Raw genomic sequence first — 27484 nt, forward strand, 5'->3', positions numbered from 1 at the left:
TGCCACGGCCACTCTCATAAACTTGTCCCTGTGATTTTCTCTTTCCCCACATGCAAATACAGTTAATACATTTTTTATATAGTCAGTATACTCTGTACGACAGGTATGTGGTTTTTGTTGTTTAAATCGGGTAAAGGACTCGTTCATCAGCTGGCGTGGTAAATCTTTCCAGACTGAAGAAGCCACCTTTACCCTTGAAAACAAGAATAGAACACCCCTGTCAGGGAAGGTTGTCTTTTTCTGTTGAGTGTGCATATAAAGCGGGGATGGAGAAAAAAGGAACCCTTGCCTGTCCAGCTTAGATCAGTCTGATAAACCCCAGAATCAATGGGGAGACCGATGTCACCATCAAATTGACCTCACAACCTTTAACAAAAGTGCTGCCATCCTGAAACTTTTTGTTCCCCCGTTCCCTTAGAGGTCCCTTTTCTCGTATGGACTGTCGATATAAATAAAGTTCAAACCTTAAGACAAAAATAAAATAAAAAGCTTGAGGAATTACCTCTCTCCTAGAATTTTCTTTGTCACCTTCCAGTAAGGTCATGAAAAGTTAGGAGAATGTAGTATTAGCATGTCTCTTGTCTACGATAAAGTTATCTTGGGAGAGTCACGGTGAATAGCTTTCTGAAAGGGAAGGAGGAGGGGAGGAGAATGGGTTTTGTTTGTTTTTCCTGTTTGTATCAGAATTTCCGAGAATAGGGAAAAGCTGGAAAAGAGAGTGAAAATACATTCCCATGGGTGCTGCGAACTTTGTGCACAGGTAGCCACACGTTAACTTCTTGGTGTATACCCCTCCAGATATTTTTTCCATGCATATATACGCTAGACTTCCATACCTTTAATGCATTTGGTACCGAGCTTTCTCGCTTACCATTTGCGAAACGTCATATGTGTTTGATTTTATTTAGTGGGTGTATTTCACTTGGTCCCAAAAGTGCAGTGACTGTTTTCTTATGCATTTAAGTGTGTGTGTGTGTGTGTGTGTGTGTGTGTGTGTGTGTGTGTGTGTGTGTAAATTTTTTATCTGAATAAATTCGTTGAAAGTGTATACCAAAATGGTAGGCACGTCTTACATTTTGCAAACCATGGCCAAATTACCCTGTTTACACAACTACCAATGCTACTCATTATCAGTACTTTTAACCCTTGCCATTCTCTTAGGCTAAAGCATTTTATTGTTGTTCTCATTTATTACTGAATATCTTTTCACAGACTCATGGACCATTTCTGTTTCTTCTGTTTCCCCCACTTTTCTGTTGGGGCTTTTCTCCTTTTTTCCCCTTTCATTTACAAGTGTTCATTAAGGATATGAGTCATTTGTCACATATGTTATATATTTTCTAATTTATTTTTAATTTTTCTCATAATTGTTTTGCCATATGTTGTATAGAATGTTTTAGGCAATCACGTTTATCAATGTTTCTCTATAATATCTTATAGTCATGTTATACCTATAAAGTATTCACTCTCTAAAGAGTTTTTTTAATTCATTTAAATTGGCACCTTTGGTTCAGCATCTGTTGATTTTGGCTCGGGTCATAATCCCAGGATCATGGGATCAAGCCCTGTGTTGGAATCCGTGCTGATGGCAGAGAAACATCTTGGGATTCTCTCTCTCCCTCTCTCTCTCTCTCTGCCCTTACCTCCCCCAAAAGGAATAAATAAACTTTATTTTTTTGACACATGAAATAGTTTATTATCAACCATATTTGCAAATCAGTATGTTATAAAAAATATTTCAAATTACTATGTTGAGTCATAGGCAGGTATACGTCATTACAATGGTACTTATATGTTCCAAATATATGTTATCACACGTAAGGGTCTCTAGTGGTTAAGAATAACAAAAAACTAATGTTTGAAAATATAATCATCGTCTGATGATGCTTCATTGTCAACCAAAAATACAGCAATTTTCTCTACAGAATAAAGATGAAAACTATGTTTTTTGAGGTGAAATTGACTTGGATGGCTACATTCTATAGTGGCAGTAAGACTTCTATAAGCGTTCTCCCTTTGATTTGCGTGCATTTGAGCTTACACATCTGGTTGGATTGAACATGTGACAGACGATGGTTGACGAACTACACATCAAGGAGAATTGAGTCAATAGATAGTTCATGAATATTGTTGATACAAGAATTACATTTTAACTCAAGTCAATAAACTTTAAATAAATCAATCACTTAAATTTTCTTCTAGTACGTTTATGGTTTTTCAATAATAAGGTTTAGGTGAACATTTTTCTGGGTACTCTGATACATGTTAGAGGTTCAAATTAGCTCTTTCTTCCAGAAGCTCATGGTCAAATGATGTTTGCAAGCACTCTTTGAACTGTACATACTTCCGTAGCAGTTTGAGCCTTATGAACGACAGCAAGAAAAGAAAAGAGAAGAAAAGGAAAGAAGAAAAGGAAAACACCTGTCGCTGGTTGAAGAAGTTGGGGAAAGACCCAATCCAGCAGGTGATGGCCAAAAGATGAGAAAGAATTTGGTTCACTAGTCTCGATGACAAAATGATTAGCGGGAGATCACCTTGAGGAGATGTCATCCATCCAAAGCATGGGAAGAAAGAAACGTGACATACCCACAGTGGTACATGTGACGCCCTCACGGTGTGCCCGACATGGCGTCTGAAGTGGCATATGAATTGCCTGATTGAATTTTCACAACAACAGTATGAAGTTAACAGGAAAAATCTATCAGCCGTTTAACAAAAAGAATCTACCACTTAGGGAGACGTCTCACCTAGAGTCACACAGCCGGTCAATGACGGAAGCTAGACTGGCAAGCGTCAAGGACCCCCCCTATACTATACTCCTCTCCCTGAGGTTTTTGAAGAACTGAAAATAGGGAAGGAATTACAGATACCAAAACATAGCAATGAAAAAGAATCATCTATGGTGTTGTTTTTTCAAAGTCAGGTTGCTTCGGTGGCATTCCAGAACACGTAATCTGAAGACAGACTTGTGCTTCTCAAACTTCCGTGCGCCTAGGAATCACGTGGGGATCCTATGAAAATGCATATTATGACTCAGGAGATCCGAAGCGAGAATAAGAGGTGTGTGTCTCAAACAGGCTCCCAGGTGATGCCGCTGTGGCCCGTAGACCACACCTTGAGTAGGCAGCTCAAGGCCAGCTCTGTCAAATGTTACATTTGATGATGGAAACAGTCTCTTTCTGCCCCGTCCAATTCAGTAGCCACTAGACACATGCGACTGTTGAGCGCTTGAAATGTGGCTAGTGAACTACAGAATTGGGGTTTAAATTTTGTTGTTGATTAATTTAAACTCAAAACAGCCACACGTGGCTAGTGGCCGCCATATTGACAGCACAAGTGTAGACGCTTCCTGTTAGAACACTAGTGTAGGCGGGAGGGCATGAAGCCGTGTTGGGATAGAGGAGTGAGTAGAATTGAGAAGCTATAGCTGATATGTAATAGACTGGATGTGCCACGATTGATCATAGTGCGATTTAATTTTTTTAATGTGTATTCATTTTTGAGAGACAGAGACAGGGCGCAAGCGGAGGAGGGCAGAGAGAGGGAGACACAGCATCCGAAGCAGGCTCCAGGCTCTGAGCTGTCAGCAGCAAACTCTATGCGGGGCCCAAACTCACGAACCGCAAGATCATGACCTGAGCTAAAGTCAGACGCTTAACCAACTGAGCCACCCGGGCACTCCCATATTGCAATTTTAAAAGTCAAATGTCCAGGCATGTACCCGTGGCAATTCTTCTCAGCGGAGTCACATGATTTTCTTTAGATGACCGAGTTCCCAGTTACAGTCCTCTATAATGCTTTAATCTTTACATTGATGTGTCTTTACACAATGAAAATTCTACGGACCACAAATGGTGCAGCTCAGTGGTAATACTTTGCAATACTGACTTATCAAAAAAATACCTGCCCCCCTTTTTCTGGGCCTGAATTTACCCATTCTCCTTCCTTTTCCTGCTCTAAAATTATAAAGAGGGGCAAATATCCAACAGTTGTTCACCAAAGAATGGATTAAAAAAAAGGGAATGGTCTCTTTGTTACTGTGGCTTTGCTTCTGTTCAGTTACAAATGAGTGAGGAGGCTTGATTATGCTTTACTCACAGAAGGCTCTTTTTCCTGGGTGGGAGCTAACCCGAAACTTTGTTTAATTTTTCTTTTTTAACACTTATTTGTTATTGAGAGACAGCAAGAGACAGAGCACAAGCTCTGGGCAGAGAGAGGAGGGGCAGAGAGAGGAGAATCTGAAGCAGGCTCCAGGCTCTGAGGTGTCAGCACAGAGCCCAACGCGGGGCTTGAACTCACAAACCGCGAGATGGTGACCTGAGCCAAGGTCGGATGCCCAACCCGACTGAACCACCCAGGCGCCCCTAGCTAACCCAAAATCTTGATGCTACACATGTTAGAAAATGCCCAGAAATCTTGTCATAAATCATAAACATTATTGGAACATTATTTAGTCCAAATAAATGTTGGAATAATTACGTCAACATTATTTAAAACTACAGCAGATTCGAGTCAGACTTCCAATGACACCATCATGGGCATTTAATTTAACCTCATTGACATTTCCATATACTTTTAGACAGAGTCTGAAAATTCAAATAATTTCCCAAGTAGAGTAGCACTAAAAGTGTCTGTACACGTTCTTTAAATTTAAGGAAAATGAGAGAAGACAAAAATCTTACCAAATTATATTGCACTGGCATGTATTATCAATTTTTGGCTCGGTTTATTCCAACCAGTAATTCATTTGACAGCATTTTTTTTTCAATAACAGCTTTATTGAGGTATAATTCACATACTGTACAGTTTACCCATTGAAAGTGTGCAATTCACTTGGTGTTTAATATATTTGCACAATTTGCAACCTTCACCACCCTCAATTTCAGAACGTTTCCATCACCTCTAAAAACGAATCCCTGTTCCGTTTAATAGTTGCATCCCATTTCCCTCCGAAACCCCCATGTTTTTTTTTTCCCCGTGCAAAGATCTTAAGTTTTAAGGGACTGATTTGTTAACTCATTTCCTAATAACAAGAAATAGCCCGGCCTGGTTTTGCTGGACTCCTCACGTATGCTGCTAAGCGAAGAACTACACTGCATTTCCAATATTCCTTTTCGTTTAAAAAATACATGTGTAGTTATTTATTTCCTTTGAACAGCTGCTACCAACCGATTCCTAAAATAGATGTTGTCACATGGCTGCTAAAAAGGCTGTTTAACAACATAAGCATTCCCTAGATCTAGCAAAACATAACCTGTTGGATTTAGGTTCATTGCAGTTACTATTCTGTGGCAGTTATCTGTCCTACTTCTGTGTCGATTTGCATTTTATGAACATTTTTACCTCTCTGTGTACCTTGAAATTGATTATGGTACCAGCTATATATATGCAGCTCAGGGTCAGAAGGAAAAATATGCCAGCGCTTTGTGCTTCATGAAAAATCAACCATTTAAATATACATGGCAAAATAAAATGTGTTGTGACCTTCTTTTTTTTCTTTTTGGACATGTCTTCGTAATAAAACTGCTGTTTTATTAGGTGATAGAACACAGCCAAGCAACGTATTACATACCATTTCTCACTACGCCTTCTTCCCTCAACTCCTGGTTGCACTACCTTTTGCAAAATGCGTTTTGTCTGGGGTGGAATGCTACCTTTTTAATCATACTAATGTGATTTCATCACATTGGAGAAAAAAACAGACTACCTATATTTTAGAGGCTTGAAGCTTATAACCTAAAATTTTTAAATCAATCTATCAATATTTTATATCATCCTTGGATACGTGAAATGAAGGACAGATTTAAACCTGATTCAGTGGTGAACGCAGGGTCAGAATGAAAGAGTTCGCCTCTAGAAGAGGAGGAAAATAGTCATAGGATAAAGCATATTACTATCAGCACTCTGCAGTGACTCTATAAATCCAAAAAGGAGAAAATCCACTAAGGACCCGTTCGAGATAGTTGTAATTTTTCCTTATTGAGAACAGCACTTTGTGTGGGTGAAGTGTGTGTGTGTGTGTGTGTGTGTGTGTGTGTCCGTCCACAGAAAGTTGAGCTATTTTGTCATATTTGTTCTCTGTCCTGACTTTTGCTGTGAACTGTAGAAATGTATAGAAAATACTAGTTTTCTGTGTCTGCATATCCTGTAGAAGCCTAGCAGAGGCTGAGAGGTCACTTAAAATTCAGTTCCTTTATAATCACCTCTGTATAATTGCGTCGGTAGCTTCTGAATGGAGTCCAAAGCAAGCAAGGGAGGTATACTGCATGCTCCTCTTGTGGACATGACAAATTTTTTGCTGCTTTTTATTAGCACAACTTAAAGATGCCCAGTGTTGAGTTTCTCCTGATATTTATTACTACGTGTAAAAAAGAAATCACAACCAATTTCAAGAAATTAATACAAATATAGGAAATGCACTCCTTCCCTCCTCCCCCCGGAATCATGTATTTTACTCTCAGCTTGATACGAGGTCAGCGAAGGTAAATCCACCAGAAATACTCTATGTAAACGGACTGTTTTTCCCATTCAAATATAAAGATCTCCCTGACTTGAAAAACACCCAAGGACGACAACAGTAAGAAATACCTTTCAAGTCAGCTAAACTCCAGTTTCTGCCAGACATAAATATCTTCTCTGTGAAATACGGTGCTGTTTTCTCTGTTTTAGGCTATCATTTTTGCAGAATGTAGCAACATCTCCTGACTAATGACAAGTGGAAAGCATAATACAATATTTACCATTTCAGTGCTACATTGCATAAATATTTAATTGGTGTTGCAGATGTCATTTGCTTTTACATTAGTGGTACTGAGAGCCGTGTGTTCTGAGAGAAATATCTAAACACAGAGGGGTGAAAGGAAAAGTAACTGGCACATAAATGATTTTTTCAAAAACTTGATAGATTGCTAGGAGTTAGAGGAAGGAATTCATCATAAAACCTTTACATTCTATTGAATCTGTATTCAAACAAAGGTCTCGTCCTATAGTATAACGGGTAAAATAAAACTCAAATACGTATAGGCTCTCAATTTATTGTCTCTGCGTACCCTTAGAATGTCAATCAACTCCTCATACCTCGCCTTTCTTCCTTAAAATTAAGGTTCCACGCTTTCTCTGTTAGTACTTTGTAATGTAACACCAGAAAAGGAAGTGACCGTTCGCTCATCCATCCATCACTCATTCAATATTTATTTATTGGGACACTGTGACAGATACAGAGGCGAACGAGATCACACGGTCCTTGCCCTCTCAGAGATGACATCTCAGGGCATGCAAACACTGAGCACTTAATTAGCATCATGAGGACTATTTAAACGTAGGAGACGAGAGACCGCATCAAAGGCCGAACTTCCTGAGTCTGAGCATTAGAGAAAGGTTTTCCTGCAAAAGCCTGAATAATAAGTAGGATTGTGTGTTTGGACATAAGCTGACGTAAGGGCAAATCTGAAGTGTTCCCACATAACCGAAATGTAGCCCAAAGAATCATTTTTCAGGAATATTAAAAGCAATATATTGTGATATAATAAAGATAAAATCGAGACGTGTCTGCAGACAAAAAGGGATGATACACCTTTGTTTTCGTTGTTGACTTAGTGTAGCTAGGAACCCATCTTGTAGGTAACCATCTAGAAGGGGGAAAGAAATGTTAACCTTGGAAGGTTGGGACAACTTGATTTAAAATTGCCACAAGGGGGCACCTGGGTGGCTCAGTCAGTGAAGCATCTGACTTCTGCTCAGGTCATGATCTCACTGCTCTGGCTCATGAGTTCGAGCCCCGCATCAGGCTCTGTGCTGATTCTTTAGATTCTGTGTCTCCCTCTCTCTCTGCTCCCCTCCTGCTCACATGCATGCTCCCTCTGCCCCTCTCTCTCTCTCTCTCTCTCTCTCTCTCTCAAAAATAAAATAAAAACACTAAAAAATTTTTTTAATTAAAAAAATTGCCACAAAAATTTATGGTCTGTTTATGTTTGTTTCCCCCCCCCCCCAATTTTATTTTGTGTTTTATTTTTTTATTATTTTTTTAATGTTTATTTTTGAGAGAGACAGAGCATGAGTTGGGGAGGGGCAGAGAGAGGGAGAGAGAGAGACACAGAATCCGAAACAGGGTCCAGGCTATGAGCTGTCAGCACAGAGCCCGATGAGGAGCTTGAACCCATGCCATGATATGGACCTAAGCTGAAGTCAGACTCTCAACCGACTGAGCCACCCAGGCACCCCATCCCCTTAATTTTAGATAACAAATACACATACTTGGAGAGTTTTGTTTGTTAAGTATGCCCAGGAGACAGTTTTAACACTGTTAAAAGAGATGGTATTTGTGAGTTCTTTCTAAACATCCCTGAGTACTCTATTAATCTCTTTTGAAGAAATTTAACGTGTTTCCTGTATTTCAAACATTGTTAGGAAATGAAAATCGTGTTGCTCTGCTTTTAATAACCATAGAGGTCAGCCTGTCCAATTACTATTATTGAGTTGGACCTAAAAGACCTTACTTTGAGACCCGTCCCATTGTGCATTTTAAGTACATAACAAACGGAATCAAGGAACAATTATATTTTAATCTAGACCCACTTCTGTATACTACTCAGATGGTTTTTGAGATAAAATTCAGGGTTTTGAAAGATAAGAACTCCCAGTCTATCCTTTGCCTGGTGGATTCCATCACTAGTAACTTGTTCAGGTTTCCAGAGACGGAACTTAGTGCTCTTTTCCCAGTGGTCTTCGTCGGGAAGGTGACGTAACATTGGCCAGCTCCATCCTGGAATCGTCTTTTCTCCCTAATACTTGACCCACAGACTGATCTTTCCATCTGCCTTCACTAGGGAGCTCTTTCGTCACTTGTAATAGGCCTTCTGCCCCTAAAGCAGAGAACACCTTCCAGGTGCTTCCCTACATTTCCCGGGACTACAGAAGGATATCCAAGACGACCTTGAAGGTCACTGCATGTGATTCTAGAATACGGGTTCCTTCACTGTGGGGAAAAAAAAAAATGATGCAAGTACTCTTTCATAGTGGAATTTGTTTTTTATGGGCATTTCCTTATAATTATTACCAAGTAGCACAGTCAATTTAATTCCACTAAGCGTAGCAGTTATTGAATTTCTCTCCGAAACACTGAATTCACGAAGATGAGTGAGACGTAATCTTTACCGCGATGATTTGCATTATCCCATTACAACATACTTTCAGAATGCTGTTTTTAAGTGTAGACCGTCAAAGCAGGAAGATTTGAGTTTTGTATCCTACCTCTGTCACTTACCAGCTGTGGAGTCTGGAGGCTTGCCCTGTGGTAAAGACAGTGTGTATTTGAACAGGGACTATACTCTGGGTCTTTTGATCTTGAATCTGGGACTTTTCCCCACCATTTCGCAAGGTATTGTTCCTCACAAGGATTTAGGAATTTAAAGGCGGTACGTGGACAGGAGAGAATAAATAAGACCGAATTACAAAATGAGGAATGTATTCCCTTTTGTATTCTTACCCCATCGCATCTGATTCTGTCATGACGAAGCTGTCGGCACATTTTTGCGTGTCAGGACACGTATCTGTAATCCTTCTTTCACGAAAAAGAACACTTTTGCTGCCTATCATTTCTGCATAGATTTTAATAACATCGCTTATGGTTTAGTCCATTTATTCTTATTGTCTTCTGTTTGTATCAGGAGATACTGATTTTTCCTTTAAGGTGATGCTATAACGTGTTCTCTGAAAATAAATGTATTTAAATTTTTAAGCTAATAATCTCACGGAGGAAATAAGTATGTAAGTGTAAAAATATTTAGTTTTAAGATAAAAAGGCATAGATGGTTCACAATTATATCATAAAGGCGATGGGCACATTTTTAAAAAACGTATAGGAATCATTGCTGAGGAGACTGAAAATGCTGTAGGTCCCCTTCATTGATTGTGTCTTTTTTAAAAAAAAAAAATGTGTTAATGTTTATTTATTTTTGAGAGAGAGACAGAGTGTGGGGGGGGGGGGGGCAGAGAGGGAGGGAGACACAGAATCCGAAACAGGCTCCAGGCTCTGAGCTGTCAGCACAGAGCCCGACCCGAGGCTCAAACCCACGAACCGTGAGATCGTGACCTGAGCCAAAGTCGGATGCTTAACCGACTGAGCCACCCAGGCACCCCCATTGATTGTGCCTTTTAATTTCATTCTAGATCCTTAATCTTTTCACTAACTACATTGGTAGTTTAACAACCTAACTGCGTGATGTGGTTAGTGAGCCTATGTGAGGTACACAGCATTTGTACATAAAACCTAACCATATTATTTCCGTCATTTCAGATAATTACAAATTCTACCATTCTTCCCTATTTTTAGAGTCAAGATATTTTTAGATGCTTTTCACTTCTTCTGAGAAATTCTTTATAATCTTAGAAAAGAATCACAGAGAGAGAGAAGCAATGCATGTTTAAAGCGGGAAAGTGGGCCATTTATTTTTAGGAAAGGAGTGTGAGACCACCAGAGACAAAGGCAGGTTGACAGCGTGAGCCGGTGTCCTGATCAGAGATGACAACTTCCTTTGTGTTTGACTTTGACGTAAATGTCCACAAATGCTTCATAAATATCCATCAGTAATCATCAAGATAAGTTCATAAGTAAGGAAACCTGCCTTCCAAGTCAGCCCAGGTTAATGGGGAAGCATCTGGAACACTGGCTTCCGAGGATCTGTTCCCACCTGTGTGATGACGTGAGACGGTCAAGGAAGACTGATAAGATCGGTCAAAGTTACTGTCATGTACCAGGTGCCTGAAGTGGTCAGGTAGATTGCATGTCACTCGCCAGAATTGATGAGGCAGACGGTGACCACATTTTTGTTGATGAACCGTGGATAACAGCAAACTACCTGAGCTGGTTGTGCCCAGATTCCCGAAGGGTCGTTGATCTTGTAGCAAGTTGCCACTCAACAACCATGCATGCACACTCATGTGCACATGTGCACACACACTCACAGATCATATTTTCCCTCTTTGGGAGAAATGGCCTATTTTGGAGGGGATGTTTTTCTGGATTTTGCCGTATGCTTTTTAAATGTTTTTAATGTTTTTATTTATTTTTGAGAGAGGGAGAGACAGAGACAGCAGGGGAGGGGCAGAGAGAGAGGGAGACACAGAACCTGAAGCAGGCTCCAGGCTCCGAGCTGTCAGCACAGAGCCCAACGCGGGGCTTGAACCCACGGACTGGGAGATCATGACCTGAGCTGAAGTTGGACGCTTAACCATCTGAGCCACCCAGGTGCCCCTGCACTTTGCTATATTTCAATAAACCAGTTTTCCTCTAGGAATCGCCATGTCCTTAATAGTCGGGTCTTTTAATAAAGAGGATTAAAGTGTCTTACACTTCCAAAGAATTCTAATTTTCAGGTCTGTTCTACTCCCTTTGCCAAATAGTCAAAACAAGCCAAAAAGATTCTCTGTTTAAGTAGATTATTAACATGCATACACACTGGTTACATAAAAGTAAGATACAGCTCTTAACGCTATTACAGAAGGAAGGAATCCAGATGAAAACTGGCTTTTGAATAATGAGTAGATCCATGAGGTTTCAATGGCAAAGCTGCTAACAGCTGTCGCTGATGAATCCTCTGTTACGTACATTTCGTGAGAAGAGCAAGGTCAGTATATTGGCATGCAGGGAATGGTCCATACATCATGTAAATGATTTCATTGTGTATTTTGAATGCTCTTGAAATTGGTCCTCTTGCCATATTCCTTAATGCTGACAACTGTTTCCTCAAGGATTACCCAGTCGATTGATAACGACTGGCCCCTTTGGACCCCTAATCATAATGGCGAACACGTTGTTCTCTCCATGAGCTTGGAGACTGAATGCTTCTTTCATTCAGAAAACAGAGCCTGGACATGAGAGAAAATGAAGGAAACGTTAGGAAAGCAGCCTGTTTTCGAAGTCCTGATTTCATTCCCTTGGTGACAGACACAACAGCTGGATTCTCATAAGCCCCGTCAGCCTCGTCATTGGCCGTCAGTGGACGGCTAGAGTAACTGTCCCCTCAATGGCACTTTCAGTGTGTCACACTGAATCGACACAGGAAAGAAAAAAAAAGCAATGAAATTAGAAGTGAAATTTTTAATATACACTTAATTTTTAAGAGAACAAGAGTCAAATATTCTGGCAAATCTATGTAACTGAATCACTATCTCATCAAGACATTTTCATCACCCAAGTGATTCTACCTTAACATTGGCAACATTATGCCAAAAACAGAATAGAAAGGAGAAAGACCCAGAATGGACATATATCAGCAGCCATTCCTTTTCTCTTTCCCCCTCCCTCCCCGAAAAATTGTTAGTTTACATAAAATCTATGATTTTAGCATGTTATCTTCTAATACTCCGAGGAACTTCCTACTCAAGTGTTATTAGCTCCTTTGAATATCAAAATATCCTATGGTTGGGATAATACCCTTCTCCTTCGTGACAGCTTGAATACGTACTAATACGAAAGTTTTCCAGAAATACTGAGTTTTGAGTGACCATATTTGGGATGGATAGATAGATAAATAGATAGATAAATAAATACAACCGTGTTTGGGAGGCAAGATACAGACGGTTGGAATAATATTAGACTTAGAAAGCTAATAACAAATAATAATGTATTCAAATGCCAAAATATTGCCTAACACACTCCCTCAACATGTATATGAACACAGCAGGAAATCCAAAACAAAAGCTAATTTATGGAAAACTATGTATTCCTAATGACAGTTCAGACCAGTAGGGGTCCAAGTTACAAACTACATCTTTACATGAGATGCTTTCATTTCGCATTGAAAACCGGGCTGTGTCCTGTAAGCCTGTATCACATCAAATCATTACCTTATACTAAAGAGGATTTTTCTGAGTTTGTTCCATAAAATCGAATCACTGCACATGCGCATCCTGTGTATTTATGTATTCATGAAATTGAAACAAAAAATGAGGAAATGTTGCCTTCAAAGCCCAAGATACGGGGGGAATTGTGTGTGTGACGTGGTAGTTCGGCCTCTGCCATTTTATTTTCAAAATTAAAAAAAAAAAAAAAGGGACAGCATTAGTATTCTAATATCTTGATATCTTATTGATGCCTGATGTTTTTGCCCATACTCAATGATGTAGTCTAAATATTCCTATTTTAAAACATATCGACGGACCAAAGAACTTAAATCTGGGAGAGACCTTAAAGATCGTTCCGTGCAAGCTCTTCAGATATTTATATAAACGGGAGATACAAGCCTCAGAGAAGCCCAGTGACTTGCTGAGGTCCCACAGGTAGTTGGAGCCAGAATCGAGACGGGACCCAGTTCTCTTTTAATATAAACAAAGGCTCCACGAGGCGCCACAGGCAATATGTTGAAAACTGTGCCCTTCGCTATAGAAGGTCAAATTCTGACTTTCTTTTCTTGCCACCTCTAGTAACATGTTCTTTTTGTTTTTAATTTTTTTTTTTAACATTTATTTATTTTTGAGACAGGGAGAGACAGAGCATGAACAGGGGAGGGCCAGAGAGAGGGAGACACAGAATCTGAAACAGGCTTCAGGCTCCGAGCTGTCAGCACGGAGCCCGACGCGGGGCTCGAACTCACGGACCGCGAGATCGTGACCCGAGCTGAAGTCGGCCGCTTCACCGACGGAGCCACCCAGCCGCCCCTAACATGTTCTTAATGAATCTTCCTCAGAAAGATTATTTCAGGGAAAACGCACCACGGTAGATGTGAGGTCAGTTACACGAAAGGGGAACTTCAAGACCTTAGCTTGCGTCGGTGAACTTGCAAGGCTTTGGAAGCGTCAACAAAACTGACTTGCAGACATTCTCAAGATGATATTTTCTGGTTCTCGTATTACCTCATATTTTATTTTCTGTCTTTGTGAGAATGTTTGTTTGATCTTGTAATATTAAACAGCGCTTAGCCAGTAACGGCAGGCGCGCTAAGAACTCTCCTCTAAGTTGCCAAAGCCTCAGAATGTTACTCTTCAGGGTTCTGGTGGCATGAAGCTACGTTCGGCTTTCCGATGGCAAGGGTGCCTGCTTCTGTGTTCGCTTCACAACATCCCCTATAATTTGCTCCATGGTTCTGGCAGATTGCTGGACCGTGTCACCAGCTGTCACCACCCCTCCTTCCCATCCGTGTTTGGCAGTATCCGAGAACGCAATCATGCCAGTAGAAATAATAGTAGCTGTGATAACAACTTTCGTGGCATGGTCCCCAGAGACAAGATCAAAATTTGGCACCTTCTCTCGCAATATGGAACTAAAAATGGCACCGAACTTGCTGCTTGGTGGTGTATAATTTTCTTTAATGACACATTTTGGTTTCAAGTATGCCACATGCTGGCTTTTAAGTATCAAACCAACATATATTGGGTAAAAACAATGGCATGCCCTTTTTTTCTATGGGGAAGAGGTAAAATAGCTATAATATCGCGGATTCCTTTCACCTCCATCAGCCTTGAAGGGTAGAAGGAACGTATGCTGTAATTTATTTCACTCAAATGGCCTTTGAGTCTGAAAGAAAATGTCGTCGTAAAATCTCGCTGATAATCCTTCACTAGAATCCTGTCTCAAAATTATTTCGATCAGTGAGGGTTGTTTCTTTTTGGTCTTAACATGAGTTGGGAAAGCCTACGGAAGAAAAACTGAGAGATTATAGAATGGATTTTTTTAAATCGTATAAGAAATATTTCACTTTAAACATCTTCAGATTGGTTGTAATCTAAGAACACCGTGAGGCAACCTAAAAAGATACAGCCTGAAATAGACTATTTGGCTGTTAGTAACCTAGGTTGCTCTGGTGATTGGTGGCTTACCACCCATGTGAGTTACTCCTAGAGTTGATGATCATGATAGTTGTTTTTTTTTTTTATGATCGACTTGGGTGATGTTATTAAAAATATGCTCGTTGCGTTTGAGGCTGACAAATGTGATTAGATATTACAACTAATTTAAAAAGACTGGGCGTCATCTTGGAAATCTAGGTTCTCCTGCCCTGAGAAAAAGGGAAGAATTAGACTCAGTGCCCCCAAGGCTTCTTCTTACGGTTAACAGTCTCAGAGGCTCTGTTAGTCACCCCTGTTTCTCAGGGACCAGTTCAGCCACAGAGATCCAGGCCTCTAAGATCCACTTCAAGCACAATATTGAAAAAACTGAATTATGTATTAAACTTTTCCCTTAACGATCGTCTCATTTTTTCAGAGCTCAAATCCTCTCGTTTATTCCCTTTCTTCCCACACTCGTCTCTCTTTTTCCCCTCAGAGTGCTTGTTTTACCCCCTAGCTGCCAAGATTCGTGTTCTCTTGCAACTCCCCATGCCTCACACTGCAGAAAGTAAAAAATCTATTCAAATACAAAGTGAGATGTTTCAGGTAAAACACTACAAAGTGTTATGGTGGTGCAGAATAGTTCTCAATTCCAGGAAGGCTTCATGAAGAAATATCATGTCAACTAGACCTCCGGGTATCGGTCGAGAGCTCATCGGACACAACTTGGGGGTGGCATCCCAGAAGCCAGGAACGATAGGAACAAAGGCACGGGAGCAGGGAAATTAAGGGCGTGATTTAAGTGGTAGACAAGCAGTCTGGCCAGTTCATGGGCTCTGTGACACATCCACATTGCTGGGCCACAGATCTCCAGCGTTTCGGCATCTTACGGAATTTACGCTCTGCACCTTTTCACCCACGACTCCCCGTTTTCCCTTACCCCTCGCCCCTGGTGACCACCATATAAATTCGACTACTTTAGATACCGCTTATAGGTGAAATCAAACAGTATTTGTCTTCTTGTGACTGGCTTATTTCACCGAACATAACGTCCTCAGGGTCCATCCATGTTATACCACGTGGCAAGATTTCCTTCCTTTTTTAAGACTGAGTAATATTCCATTGTGCGTATCCACCACGTGTTCTTTATCGGTTGTTCTGTCGGTGGACACGGGGATGTTTCTGCCTCTTGGCTGCTGTGAACAGTGCTGCTGTGAACACGAACGTGCACGTATCTCTTTGAGTCCCTGCTTTCAGTTCTTTTGAGTTGTATAACCCACGAGTGGGATCCTGGATCATACAGTTGTTCCAGTTTTCTTTTTCTTTTTTTTTTTTTGAGGAACTACCATAGTGTTTTCCAGAGCAGTTGAGCCATTTCACAATCTCAACAACCGTGTACAAGGGCTCTAATTTCTCCCCATCCTCCCCGAGACAAGTCACAATGGTTTTAAACTACAAATCAGTCTGGGATGGCCATGAGCTGACAGTCGTTAACCCCAGTACATGAATTTGTGTGATCAAATTGCTTTCCTTCTGACACCCAAGATTTGCCCTAAAGAAGCCTTTCCTCACTCTTCCCTCCAGTTCCTCTGATGGAGTCACTTTCCCTTCTACATTGGTATCTTTCCTAAATGAACACCTAGGAGCCTTAGAGAGACGAGCCCCCGCAGGGAGGGTGTGGGGAAGTGAAAATCTACATTCGTTACTTTTGCTATGTGTTAGATGGACTGCTTTTAAATGAAAATTTTAATTTTTTTAATGTTTGTTTATTTTTGAGACAGAGACAGAACGTGAGTACAGGAGGGGTAGGGAGAGAGGGAGACATGGAATCCAAAGCGGGCTCCAGGCTCTGAGCTGTCAGCACAGAGCCCGGTGTGGGGCTTGAACTCACGGACCATGAGATTGTGACCTGAGCCAAAGTCAGACGCTCAACCAGCTGAGCCACCTAGGTGCCCCAGAATAAAAATTTTAATTTAAGTGTAATATTCATTTAGAAAAGTATACAGATCATAAGCGAACATACCAGTGGAACCCCCACCCAGATAGAAAAATAAAATACTCCTGGCATTCCAGAAGTACCCTATGGCCTCTTGCCAGGCATTACCTAGCCCCGCCTCCCTAGAGGTAATCATTCTGGTGGCTTTTGTTCCTACCAGTTAATTTTATCTGCTTCTGAACTTCATACGCATTGACTTACACAATATTCATGGGTTTTGTTTGTTTGTTTGTTTTTGTGAATGGATTCTCTTGCTCGATACTGTGCTTGTGAGCTTTATCCATACCGTTGCATCTGGCAATGCCTTATTCATTTACATCGGTCTATAGAATCCCTTGTATGACTACGCTATAATTTGTTTTTCCTCTTTCCTGCTGGCAGACATCTGGGTTTCCAGTTTGTGGCTATTACAAATAATGCTTCTGAGAACATTCTTGTTCATGTGTTTTGGTGCTGTGTGTATATTTATTTCTATTGGATATAAGGACAGACATTTGTAGACCAACTGGGGACTTAACCATAATTTCTAAGATGTTTAATACAAAGAAAATACATTCTAATTCCAGACAAACAGCGTACAAATGATTTTAAAATGCTACCATTTTCAGTGGGTAAACATCTTGTATTTAGAAGCCAATTTCGACAAATGGACAGCTTCTGATTATATGTACTGTCAAAAAATAAATTAACAATTTGTGTTAAAATTTCTTTTTAATTTCTTTAATGTGAATGCTCAGTTTTAATTCAGAACAATTCAGAAGGAAAACAGCACCGTATAGGAAGAGAAGTCCTGAAATTGGGTCAAGAGATCTCGTATCATGAGTTGTCTTTCTACACTAACTTTTTAAAAAACATTGGGTAAGTCACTAACCCTGTCTCTGCCTGTGTTTCACTCACAACAGGGATAATGACCCCCGTCAGGCAGTACATTATTAGAACATAATAGACATCAAAGTATTTTAAAATATAAAAAAACACACTCGAGCAGACATACAGTTACTGCTGCCATTCACAAATTCCATTCTTCCTTGAATAACATTTTAGATATGAATCCAGCCCCCACCCCTCATTAAAACCGCCCAGAAATACATGGAAATAGCAATATAAAACTGTGAAACAAGATATCAGAAACGAATTTTTTAAGATTAAAGCTATATGAATGCTCTTTCTGTAACTTTGAAATACACACATGTAGGGTTTACATGTAGTTTTTAAATTGCTGTTTTTCAGACTCTTAGAGTTAACCACAATAGCCCGTTGTTAATTCCATCATTATCCTATTACTATAAATTATTCTCCTCAAAAAGAGAATATAGTACAGTGGGAAAGTACTCATACAGAAGAACCGTGCCTGGAATACACAAATGTTCCTTATTAATATCTTTGCCCATCCTCCGCCGTCAGATGCTATCTCTGCCTTCAGTTTTCCAGATCTAGTAGAAAACATTGTCTAGCCTGCGGCCCCCACAAAAGTCACATTTCACCTCCTTCTGCGTGGATTTTCACATTCCACTGCCCCCCGGTAGAAGAGAGGACAGGCATGTTGTGGAATGCCTGTCCTCCAGGTCTGGGTTTAAGGGCAACGTCCACTGTTGACCTGCTTGAAACCTAAAACTCTCAAAAAGCCTCAGTTTTCGGAGTGCCTGGGGGGTTCAGTTGGTTAAGCATCAGACTCTTGATTTCTGCTCAGGTCATGATCTCACACTTCTGTTCGTGAGATCGAGCCCTGCACCAGGCTCTGCACTGACAGTGTGGAGCCTGCTTGGGATTCTTTCTCTCTCTCTCTCTCTCTCTCTCTCTCTCTCTCTCTCTCCCCCTCTCTGTCTGCCCCTACCCTTCTCTCTCTCTCTCTCTCTCTTTCTCTGAAAAATATTTTTAAAAGCCTCAATTTTCTCAGATTTAAAATGAAAAAAAAATAGTATTAAGTGGGGTCTTTGTGAAGATTCAGGGAGATAAAACAGGTGAGGCGGTAACACACATTTGACACATAGTAAGTGTCCAGTGAATGTTTTCTTTAAAAAGAGATCTAACACCAACACAAGGAACACTGTGTGCAGGCTTGCCCACCTAAGCTCTCTGCCCCGGGTGGGGGGGGGGGTGGGGTGAGGGGCTCACAAGAGCACAGAGCTAGCTCCCAGCCACTTCTGGACAACCCCCTGCCCCCCCACTGGCTCATGCATAAATCAAGGATTGATTTTACCCTTCATGAGTAGTGGCACCAGACGCCTTCCCAGGGCTTCAAACGTGCTTTCCAGCTCAGGCATTGAAGGATTAGCTCATCCGCCTTTATTTGCATATGTAGTTTATTTCACCGATTTTCCCTGCCTTTGTCTGCCAAGACTTCCCACAGAGTTTTATTGCACCAGTGCTCAGTAATTTCTATCGCATTTTTGACTTTTATGAGTTTGCTGCCTCTGTCTTTGCCTCTGTCATTTTTGGAGTCAGTCTGACTAACACCCTGTATTTGTATAAAAATCTCAAGTTACACGTAATGAGCGTCAAGAGCATCACTAAATACCAAACGCCCAAGATTTTCAAAGTACATAATACCCCAAGACCAAACAACTTGTTGGTCTCTGTTTTGAATGCGATGTTAAAAGATGTAATATTACTGGGTAGGGTTCTCATTATACAACATCTTAAGTAGAACTGGAATTTCATTTTATTGAGATTTTCTGTAAGAAAAATATATATGAGAAAGCTATTGCCTAAAAAAATAAAACAAAAAAAATTGCAAAAAAAAAAAAAAACAAAATAAAATAAAATCACTCTCCAAACACACACATAAGATCACTTTCTAATATTTGACATCGTGCAGTTTCCGTTGATTCTCTCTCTTGAGTCTCTCTCTCTCTCTCTTGACTTCAAAGTCTATTAAAACCAATAATATAAGCAAATCTATCATCCTGGGAGACTTTTTATGTTACATAAAAGCCCACAATGATGATAAATTATTTTGTGGAGAAACTTTGACCCTTTCGGAATATTTATCATTGGCATGCCAAAGTATGTCTGTCAAACCTTCTCCTGTATGCAGGACCAGTTCCCATTATTTCATTCAAAAATTGCTGAAATATCTGAAACCTTGAAAAACGTATGAAGCGATAAATGTTTAGAAAGCTCCTGACATTTTGCCGCTCAGATACTAAGCAATTTAATGCAAAATGACATGTGAAGCTATACTTCCTTACAAGTTGACAGTTTTTGAATTCAGGGATTCTATAACGTATATCTTAATCCTTGAAAAACCAGAGTTTGAAAGGAGTTGCTGGCAGATTATAATTCGAGAGGGGAGTATGTACATTTTACAGATATACAGGGTAGGTGTAGCTCTGTGTGTATCTGTGTTTGCTGTGTTTATTAGGGCATGATTGTATTTCAGGTATTGTTCACGAAAGACTGCGAAACTTGTAGAGTGTTGAAATCTTTTCAAATCAAACTGTTGAATCTTTTAACTTTAACTGTGTATGGTACTAGGGGACTTTCATATACTATTTTCATATACTATTATATACTATATACTTTTCATATACTGTTATGCTAATGCAGTCATTAATCACTTACTAATAATATAACACCCTACTCTTATCCGTTCACTTCTTTTATATTATTAACTTTTCCTTTAAATTGCTGTGTTTTCATCCACAACTGTTTTCTTGATTTTGAAACCTCAGAACATAGATTTCATGAAATTGACAGATACTTATTAAGACTTCCTACGTATAAGGTACATGAGATACAAAAGTAAATGAAAACGGTCTTGACGGAGATGGTCGGCCCAGTCAGAGACGGCTTCCCCACATCGTTGGTGCCTACCATCTGAGTGATGAATGGATATTTTACAGTGGATGGTGAGCATTACAGACAGAAGAGACTATATGTTGAGAGCTTCCATGGTCTGGTCAGGTGACTTCATATAGTTCAGTAGAGTACAGAATAAATAAATGAAATACTTACGTACTAGGAGCTGTCCTGCTATATATTAACTAACTGTCCATCATATGCCCCCATAGACCTATATGATCTAGAAAGTTCATATCTATTAAGTAAGGACCAACCTCATTTTGTAAGTAAAACTAGTATTAACAGTATTACATCATTTCATCCCAAGTTGAGGATTAAACCAAAATCTAACCTCTAAACCCCTCTTCTTTCCACTGTGCCAGTGTAATTGTGTTACTGCGTATGTTGCATATGTAATAAGGGCTTGCCTTTTGACAGTGGTAGTTATCATGCTGTGTCTAACAATACTTCTTAAACACTATGTCTTTCTTCACCTCTCTCGTAAATTCCAATACTTATCGTGACTACAACTGTGTCTCCCTGTGGATATTTAGCCTCCTTGGGGATTAATTCTGAAACTGTATTCTGTGGAACACAAGTGAATGTTTAGTTGAGTGTTAGCAGTCAGTATTATTACAGTGATCTGAATATTTCAAATATATTAAAAATAAAATTTTTCAAATTCTGTTACATTTATAAATTTATAATTAGAAAGTCTTATAGTCGTCTACTTTCTAAATATTTTAAATAAAGAAAATCAGTAAACACACTTACAAAATTTTCATGAATCTGCAAGCTTATCATACCCACCTCAGAAACTCTACGTGAACTTACCTGACACATAACATGTTACGTCATCCATGCCATTTTTTAATGGAATGTCATAAACTCGTCTTAAATTTAGAATAGTCCAGTGTCACTCTGTTTTGTGCATCTAAATCCATTCTGATCATTTCGTAGGCCAGCAAATTTATCGGTGAGACCAGTAGTTACTTTTTACCTTAGTCCAAATGAGTAGCGTCATGTTTCTTGAGAATATAAGGATGTTGCAACGAAGGTTTCGACATGTGCAAATGGCCTGAGGTCAGGCAAGTTTAGCAGATGCCACTGCAGAGCACTTTACCGCTTACCTCCGCGATGGTGAGGAGTGGAACTCGGACAAAGCAGAGCACATAGAGATTCATTCCCCTGAGTTTTCTGGTACCAATATTGTACTGCAGTGATACCTAAACTGCGATTGTGTTAGAAGCTGTTTATTTTCTAATTGTTGCAACACAATCATCTTTAGTATTTCAGAACGCGGAGATGTTACCGTTACGTAACGTACGAATCCTGTTGTAAACATGCTCACCGTGTGCCGTCCTAGCTAAAAACAGCAGACTTTTCAACAACTCGCATTCTTTACCCCCAGCGATGCATCTCTTTGGCCTCAACTGGCAGCTGCAGCAGCCCGAAAACGACACATTTGAGAACGGAAAAGTGAATTCTGAGGCGGCGCCGACAAACACTGTGTCATTACCTTCTGGCGACAATGGTAAGAGAAAGAGCTCCGTGTCGTGTGCGTTTCTTTTCATACCTCTTTCCCATAAATGCATTTGTATCCATGTCGCATCCAGTTATATCTGGGAGAGGGAAACGTTTGAATTTTTTTTTAACGTTTATTTATTTTTGAGACAGAGAGAGACAGAGCACGAGTGGGGGAGGAGCAGAGAGAGAGGGGGACACAGAATTGGAAGCAGGCTCCAGGCTCCGAGCCGTCAGCACAGAGCCCGACGCGGGGCTCGAACTCACGGACCGTGAGATCGTGACCTGAGCCGAGGTCGCACGCTTAACCAACCGAGCCACCCAGGCGCCCCGAGAGGGAAACGATTTTGAAATATGACGTCATCTTTTAATGAGGGGTTTTTAGTCATTCACTTGAAAGATTGGAAGTTCACATTTTTATTATAGGAATAATATGATTTTCTGCCTTCCGATTTGATGGCTGGGCATTTCTGGCTTTCCCTCCTGCAGTTGTGTATTTGGTTTTACTTTTAGTCTGTAGAGAGGCTATAATTCAATATATCATCTCTTATATTATCTTGGGCATATTAAGCTTTGTTTTCATTCAACTAGCTTATGGAATTATAGTATAGAATACTATATTAATTTTGTTATAAAAGCTTTCAAATACAAAATACATTAAAGGATTAGAATTTATTGACCTTTCTCTGCTTGCCCTTGCTGTAAACCTTCAAAAGTTTGCACTTTGGGAGCGCCTGGGTGGCTCAGTCGGTTAAGCGTCCAACTTCAGCTCAGGTCATGATCTTACTGTTCGTAAGTTCGAGCCCCGCGTCGGGCTCTGTGCTGACAGCTCAGAGCTTGGGGTCTGCTTCAGATTGTGTGGCTCCCTCTCTCTCTGCCCCTCCCCAGCTTGCATTCTGTCTCTCTGTCTTTCTCTCTCTCCAAAAATAAATATGCATTAAAAAAAAAAAAAAGTTTGCCCTTTGGCTAACAGACTTTCAAAGCATTTTGTTCTGCATTAAAAACGGAATTTAAGAGGTTTGAGAATGTTTTATTTCATTTTTCCATATGAACTCCCAGGAAAATGTATATATACGTGTGTAGATTTATATCATATATAATATAATACCATATACCTGTCTATCCTGTCTATATCTATATTGTGTATCCCTGTCTATTATTTTGATATGTGTGTGCGCATGTATATATGTTTTGACACTTGGAATTCTCTGGCTTTTTGCAAAATGTCATAATACTTCATATCTCAAAGCAACCGGATCAGGATACCTTTTTTTGTCACATAAATATATCATCTGCCTTTAAGCAATTCCCAAGCTTTTCTTCCCCCTTGTTTCTTCTTATCTCATGTATTTGTATTCTGCTTTGGCATCAATTATGTTCATCCTCACATGGCTAGTTTCTTTGCAAGACCAGAAAGAAGCTATTGTCGATTTATACATAACATAATATATATTTGTTTATTTTTATGCATATGCTACTATGTTACGTGTAGCCATTCACCAGGGCTAACACTTCCGTCGGGGTTTTTTTTGGTCTCTGTGTTCTCATCTTCTGTTTTATTTTAACAATAATACCCTATGACGTTTCTCTTCCTTCTTGGGGAGACTGAGGAATCCTATAAGACGTAGGATTTTCATAGTAATAACAAACACCCTTGGCCCCACACCTGTACGGAGCCTTTTAATGCAAAGCTCTCCATGTTCCAAGAAGCTGCAAGCTGGTGACTAACATGTCCCCACACCCGAAGTAATTAAAACAGTAGGTGAGGGAAATTGCAATTAAGTAAACAATTATGTAATTTTTCGTACACTGATAACACACATGTGAACTGATCGAGTAACTGCACAGAAATTAAGAGTGTTTATTTTTAGTCTATGTAGATTGAAATGTAGCCTGTCTCTTAAAGTAGATGGTTTCTGTTTTTTAAAAAAGGCCCGATGCACTTAACGAACCACACATGTAGAGAACTTTTTTTACAGACCCAAGAAATTAGACTAAAGAGAAAAAGGCTTATTGTAGACACGTTTTATTTTACTACATCCTGACCTGTTAGTATGCGGAAAATGAAAATAGGCTAATTAGTTTCACTATACTTGAAAAGCATAATACCGAGAAAGTGTGGGTTCAGAGATGCTCCTCGAGCCTCGTGCTGGTTCCTGGGATTTGGCCAAGAAATCCCTCCTCTGTCTGCATCAACGTTCCTCAGCTCGCCTAAACCTCTATTCAAATTTTAGCTTCTTCACCTGTTTACTTTGTAACGTTGGTCAAGGTGCTCAGTGGTTCAGATCTGTGAGAAGATTTTAGGACAACCTTGGAATGAACTGTCTGGGATCCTGTCAGTTCCAGGCATTTGAAAGAATATCATGTACATACGGCTTCAGAAATTCTGTGGCTGATAAGAGTTTGCAACTATCCGGTATGACCGCAGAGAGAAATCTGCATTATGTCAGAATCTGCATACCCACACACGCATACATCTGAAATCTGGTTCCCAAAATAATGCTTATCCTCGTTGTGTGAAAGACACCTGGTTTTCTTTGTTTTTTGTTTTTTGCTTTCGCTCTATTTTATTGTGTTTCCCAGTTATACAAGCTGGTTGAAACTCACTTCGATAATTCCACAGTTTGCAAAAGACTGTGGTCCACAGTTTCAAAAAAACACTGTTCTGAAAGTCCCCTCCTCTGAGAGAGACTGCAGTTCCCCAGGTGACCCTAGAATGCACTGGGTTCGGTTTTTATGTGCCTGCGGAACAGCTGTATCTCCATGGAAGTAAAGTCACTTCTTTCAAGCCTTGTGAAGAAGCCCCCTACCTAAGGAACAGTCAGCAGATGTCCCAGGATGAGTTAGGTTCCCTGGAGGAAAGCTGAGTCCCCAGCCGGCCAGCTGCCCTGGGAGTTCATACGAATGTTTCCTTTTGGAAAGAAGGCCAGCTCTTGACTCAGACCTTGTCCAAAGTGTGACCTAAACAGTAGTCACTTGTCTTCTTTATTATTTCTTGAATAGTACCCTCTCTACCCCCCGCCCAAAAAAAACCCTAAATTATAAGGAATTCTTATTTCCATTTTTCCAAGTAAAGCTTCTTGGTATGTATCTTTTAAATACTTAAAGACACAGGGCTCAGGGGAGCGTGACGGGCCTGCGTTTGCAAGAAGGGGGAGGTGCCTTAAAATCATGGCTTTTAAGCCTTTGTGATGATCCTGCAGTCTCCATACACCATCGTCTACTATTTCAGTTTTATAAACTATCCAGAGAAATATATCACGTCATCTCTTTAGAAATTCTAGATTACAACCCTTAAGAAATCCTTAGAATTCTGAACAAGGCTCACTGGGCGAATTAACTGTGCTAAACGTAATGAGACAATTGATTCGTGGTAGCTTCTCAATACCGTACTTTTGTTCATCCAGTCCTCCTTTATTTTTATTTTACAAATATAATTCTAAGGAACAATCGTGGTGCTAAGGTTTCTGTAAACTCCCTGCTTGCTTGTAAGCTCATTTGAACGGGAGTTTCTAAGCGGTATTTAGTACGTAAAAGAAGAATTTGTATTATATGCCATGATCCTTTACTGATTATTCCTGAGACCGTCTTTGAGTCCAGATTTTGGAGATGAGATGTCAGAAGTGTGGGATCTCAGGCGAAACCGATAGGTGTGGACAATGTGAAGGGAGAGGTAAGAATGAGGCTTTTGAGCCTCCAATACCAGTCTTTTTCCAGAAACTAAAATTATTCCCCTGGACCAAAGAATTCATTTAGTCTAATGTGCTGGAAACAGTCACAGGGGCCTGTCTTCAGATCCCAGCTCCTTCATTTACGTACTTTGGAGCCTTGAGCAGGTTACTTAACCTCTCTGAGCTTGCTTTCCTCGCACGTGAAGAGGAAATAGTCCTGGCCATCTCCTGGCTCACTGACTCCCAACAGTCTGGCAGCCTGGCTCCTTTGCCCATGCCAACTCTTTCCACACTCGTCAACAATTTCTCCAGATCTTCCGACGGTCCTCGGAAGCCCAGCTCTCTCCGCGGATGGACTTTCCAATCAACAACATACAGAAACCTTCAGAGGAAGTTCTCTCCGTTTCCTGGAAGCAAATCTCCACGCCTATGTGTGTCTGGATCTACACTTCTCACTCTTTTTGCCCCATACTTAAGGCTGATCTTTCCATGAGTACGCTTGATTCCAGTCCGTATCTTCAAAGTAGCCCCCCTATTGCCACCTTCTAGGCAACATTGGAGACTCCGGAGGTTCTAAAAACAAAAAAATCCTTGACTCTACCTCCCACTCCGGCTCCACCTTATTTTTCTCTTCTCCCTTTACAGCCAACCTTGTTGTTTTTTTTTAATTTTTTTAATCTTTATGTATTTTTGAGAGAGAGAGACAGAGAAAGTGGCGGGGCGGGGGGGGGCCACAGAGAAGGAGACGCAGGATCCAAAGCAGGCTCCGGGCTCTGAGCTGCCAGCACAGAGCCCGACGCGGGGCTCGAACTCATGATCCGTGAGTTCATGACCTGAGCCAAAGTCGGACGCTCAACCGACTGAGCCACCCGGGTGCCCCTACAGCCAGCCCCTCTTGAGTGTAATCTCTCTCTGTTCATTTCTTCACCATCCGTGAATTCCTCTCTCACGGATGTGCCTAGCACCACTCATCGAAACCCATGTCTTCCTGAGTTAGCCGTTGCACTGTCTGTATCGTCATTGAATCCTCTTCAGTCGTTACCAGATGTGAGTTCTTGGTAGCAGTTGATAGTTAATCCATCCCTCCGAATTGAAATGCTCTTTTCTCTTAGCTTCTGTGATACCACATTCACCTTGGCTTTCCTCCTGACTTTTTGGCAGTGACTTCTCAGCTTCTTTAGTCGGCTCGCCCGTCTCCGCTGGACCCCCCCCCACATTGTTGTTTCTCAGAACTCTGCTCTTTTCAGAGTATAATTCCTCTGGGTTCTCTTATCCCCTCTCCTGGCTTCGGATGCGTGCTATGTGCTTTGCGCTATGTTACGTTCTGTGTGTTCCCAAACCAATACGTGCGGCGTAGATATTTCTCTCTCTTTGAGATCCAGACACCGACTGTGTAAAATCTCTCCAAGTGCCTTTGGAACTTCTCCACCTGCGTGTCTTCCAAGCACCTCAAACTTCACATGTCTAAAACTGAACCCATCGACTGCTTTGGTCCTCTATCACTGCCTAACGAGCCACACCAGGAGTCCGTGGCCGAAAAGAACAACTGTTGTCATCTCTCCTGATTCTGCAGCTGGGGAAATTCCTGTGTTTGCGCTTGGGTCTTTCGTGCGGTTCCTGTCAGATGTCCGCTGGGGCTGTTTGAAAGCTCTACTGAGCCAGAAGTCCAAGGTGGCTGGCAGTTGGTGCTGTGTGTGAGCTCTAGCTTGGCTGTGGCTGTTGACCAGAGCATCTAAACAGGGCGTTC

General features: G+C 40.7%; 1 protein-coding gene across 3 annotated transcripts in view; it reads left to right on the forward strand.

Annotated features, from left to right (window-relative positions):
- Positions 1–27484, forward strand: part of TENM3 (teneurin transmembrane protein 3) — a 451547-nt gene that overhangs the window by 291087 nt on the left and 132976 nt on the right. For all 3 annotated transcript variants that reach the window (XM_042934226.1, XM_042934227.1, XM_042934228.1), the window contains exon 6: positions 21954–22076. In XM_042934226.1, coding sequence (XP_042790160.1) covers positions 21954–22076 — 123 coding nt within the window. The remainder of the gene's footprint in view (positions 1–21953; positions 22077–27484) is intronic.

Source organism: Panthera leo, chromosome B1 (assembly GCF_018350215.1).
Source record: "Panthera leo isolate Ple1 chromosome B1, P.leo_Ple1_pat1.1, whole genome shotgun sequence".
Lineage (NCBI taxonomy): Eukaryota > Metazoa > Chordata > Mammalia > Carnivora > Felidae > Panthera > Panthera leo.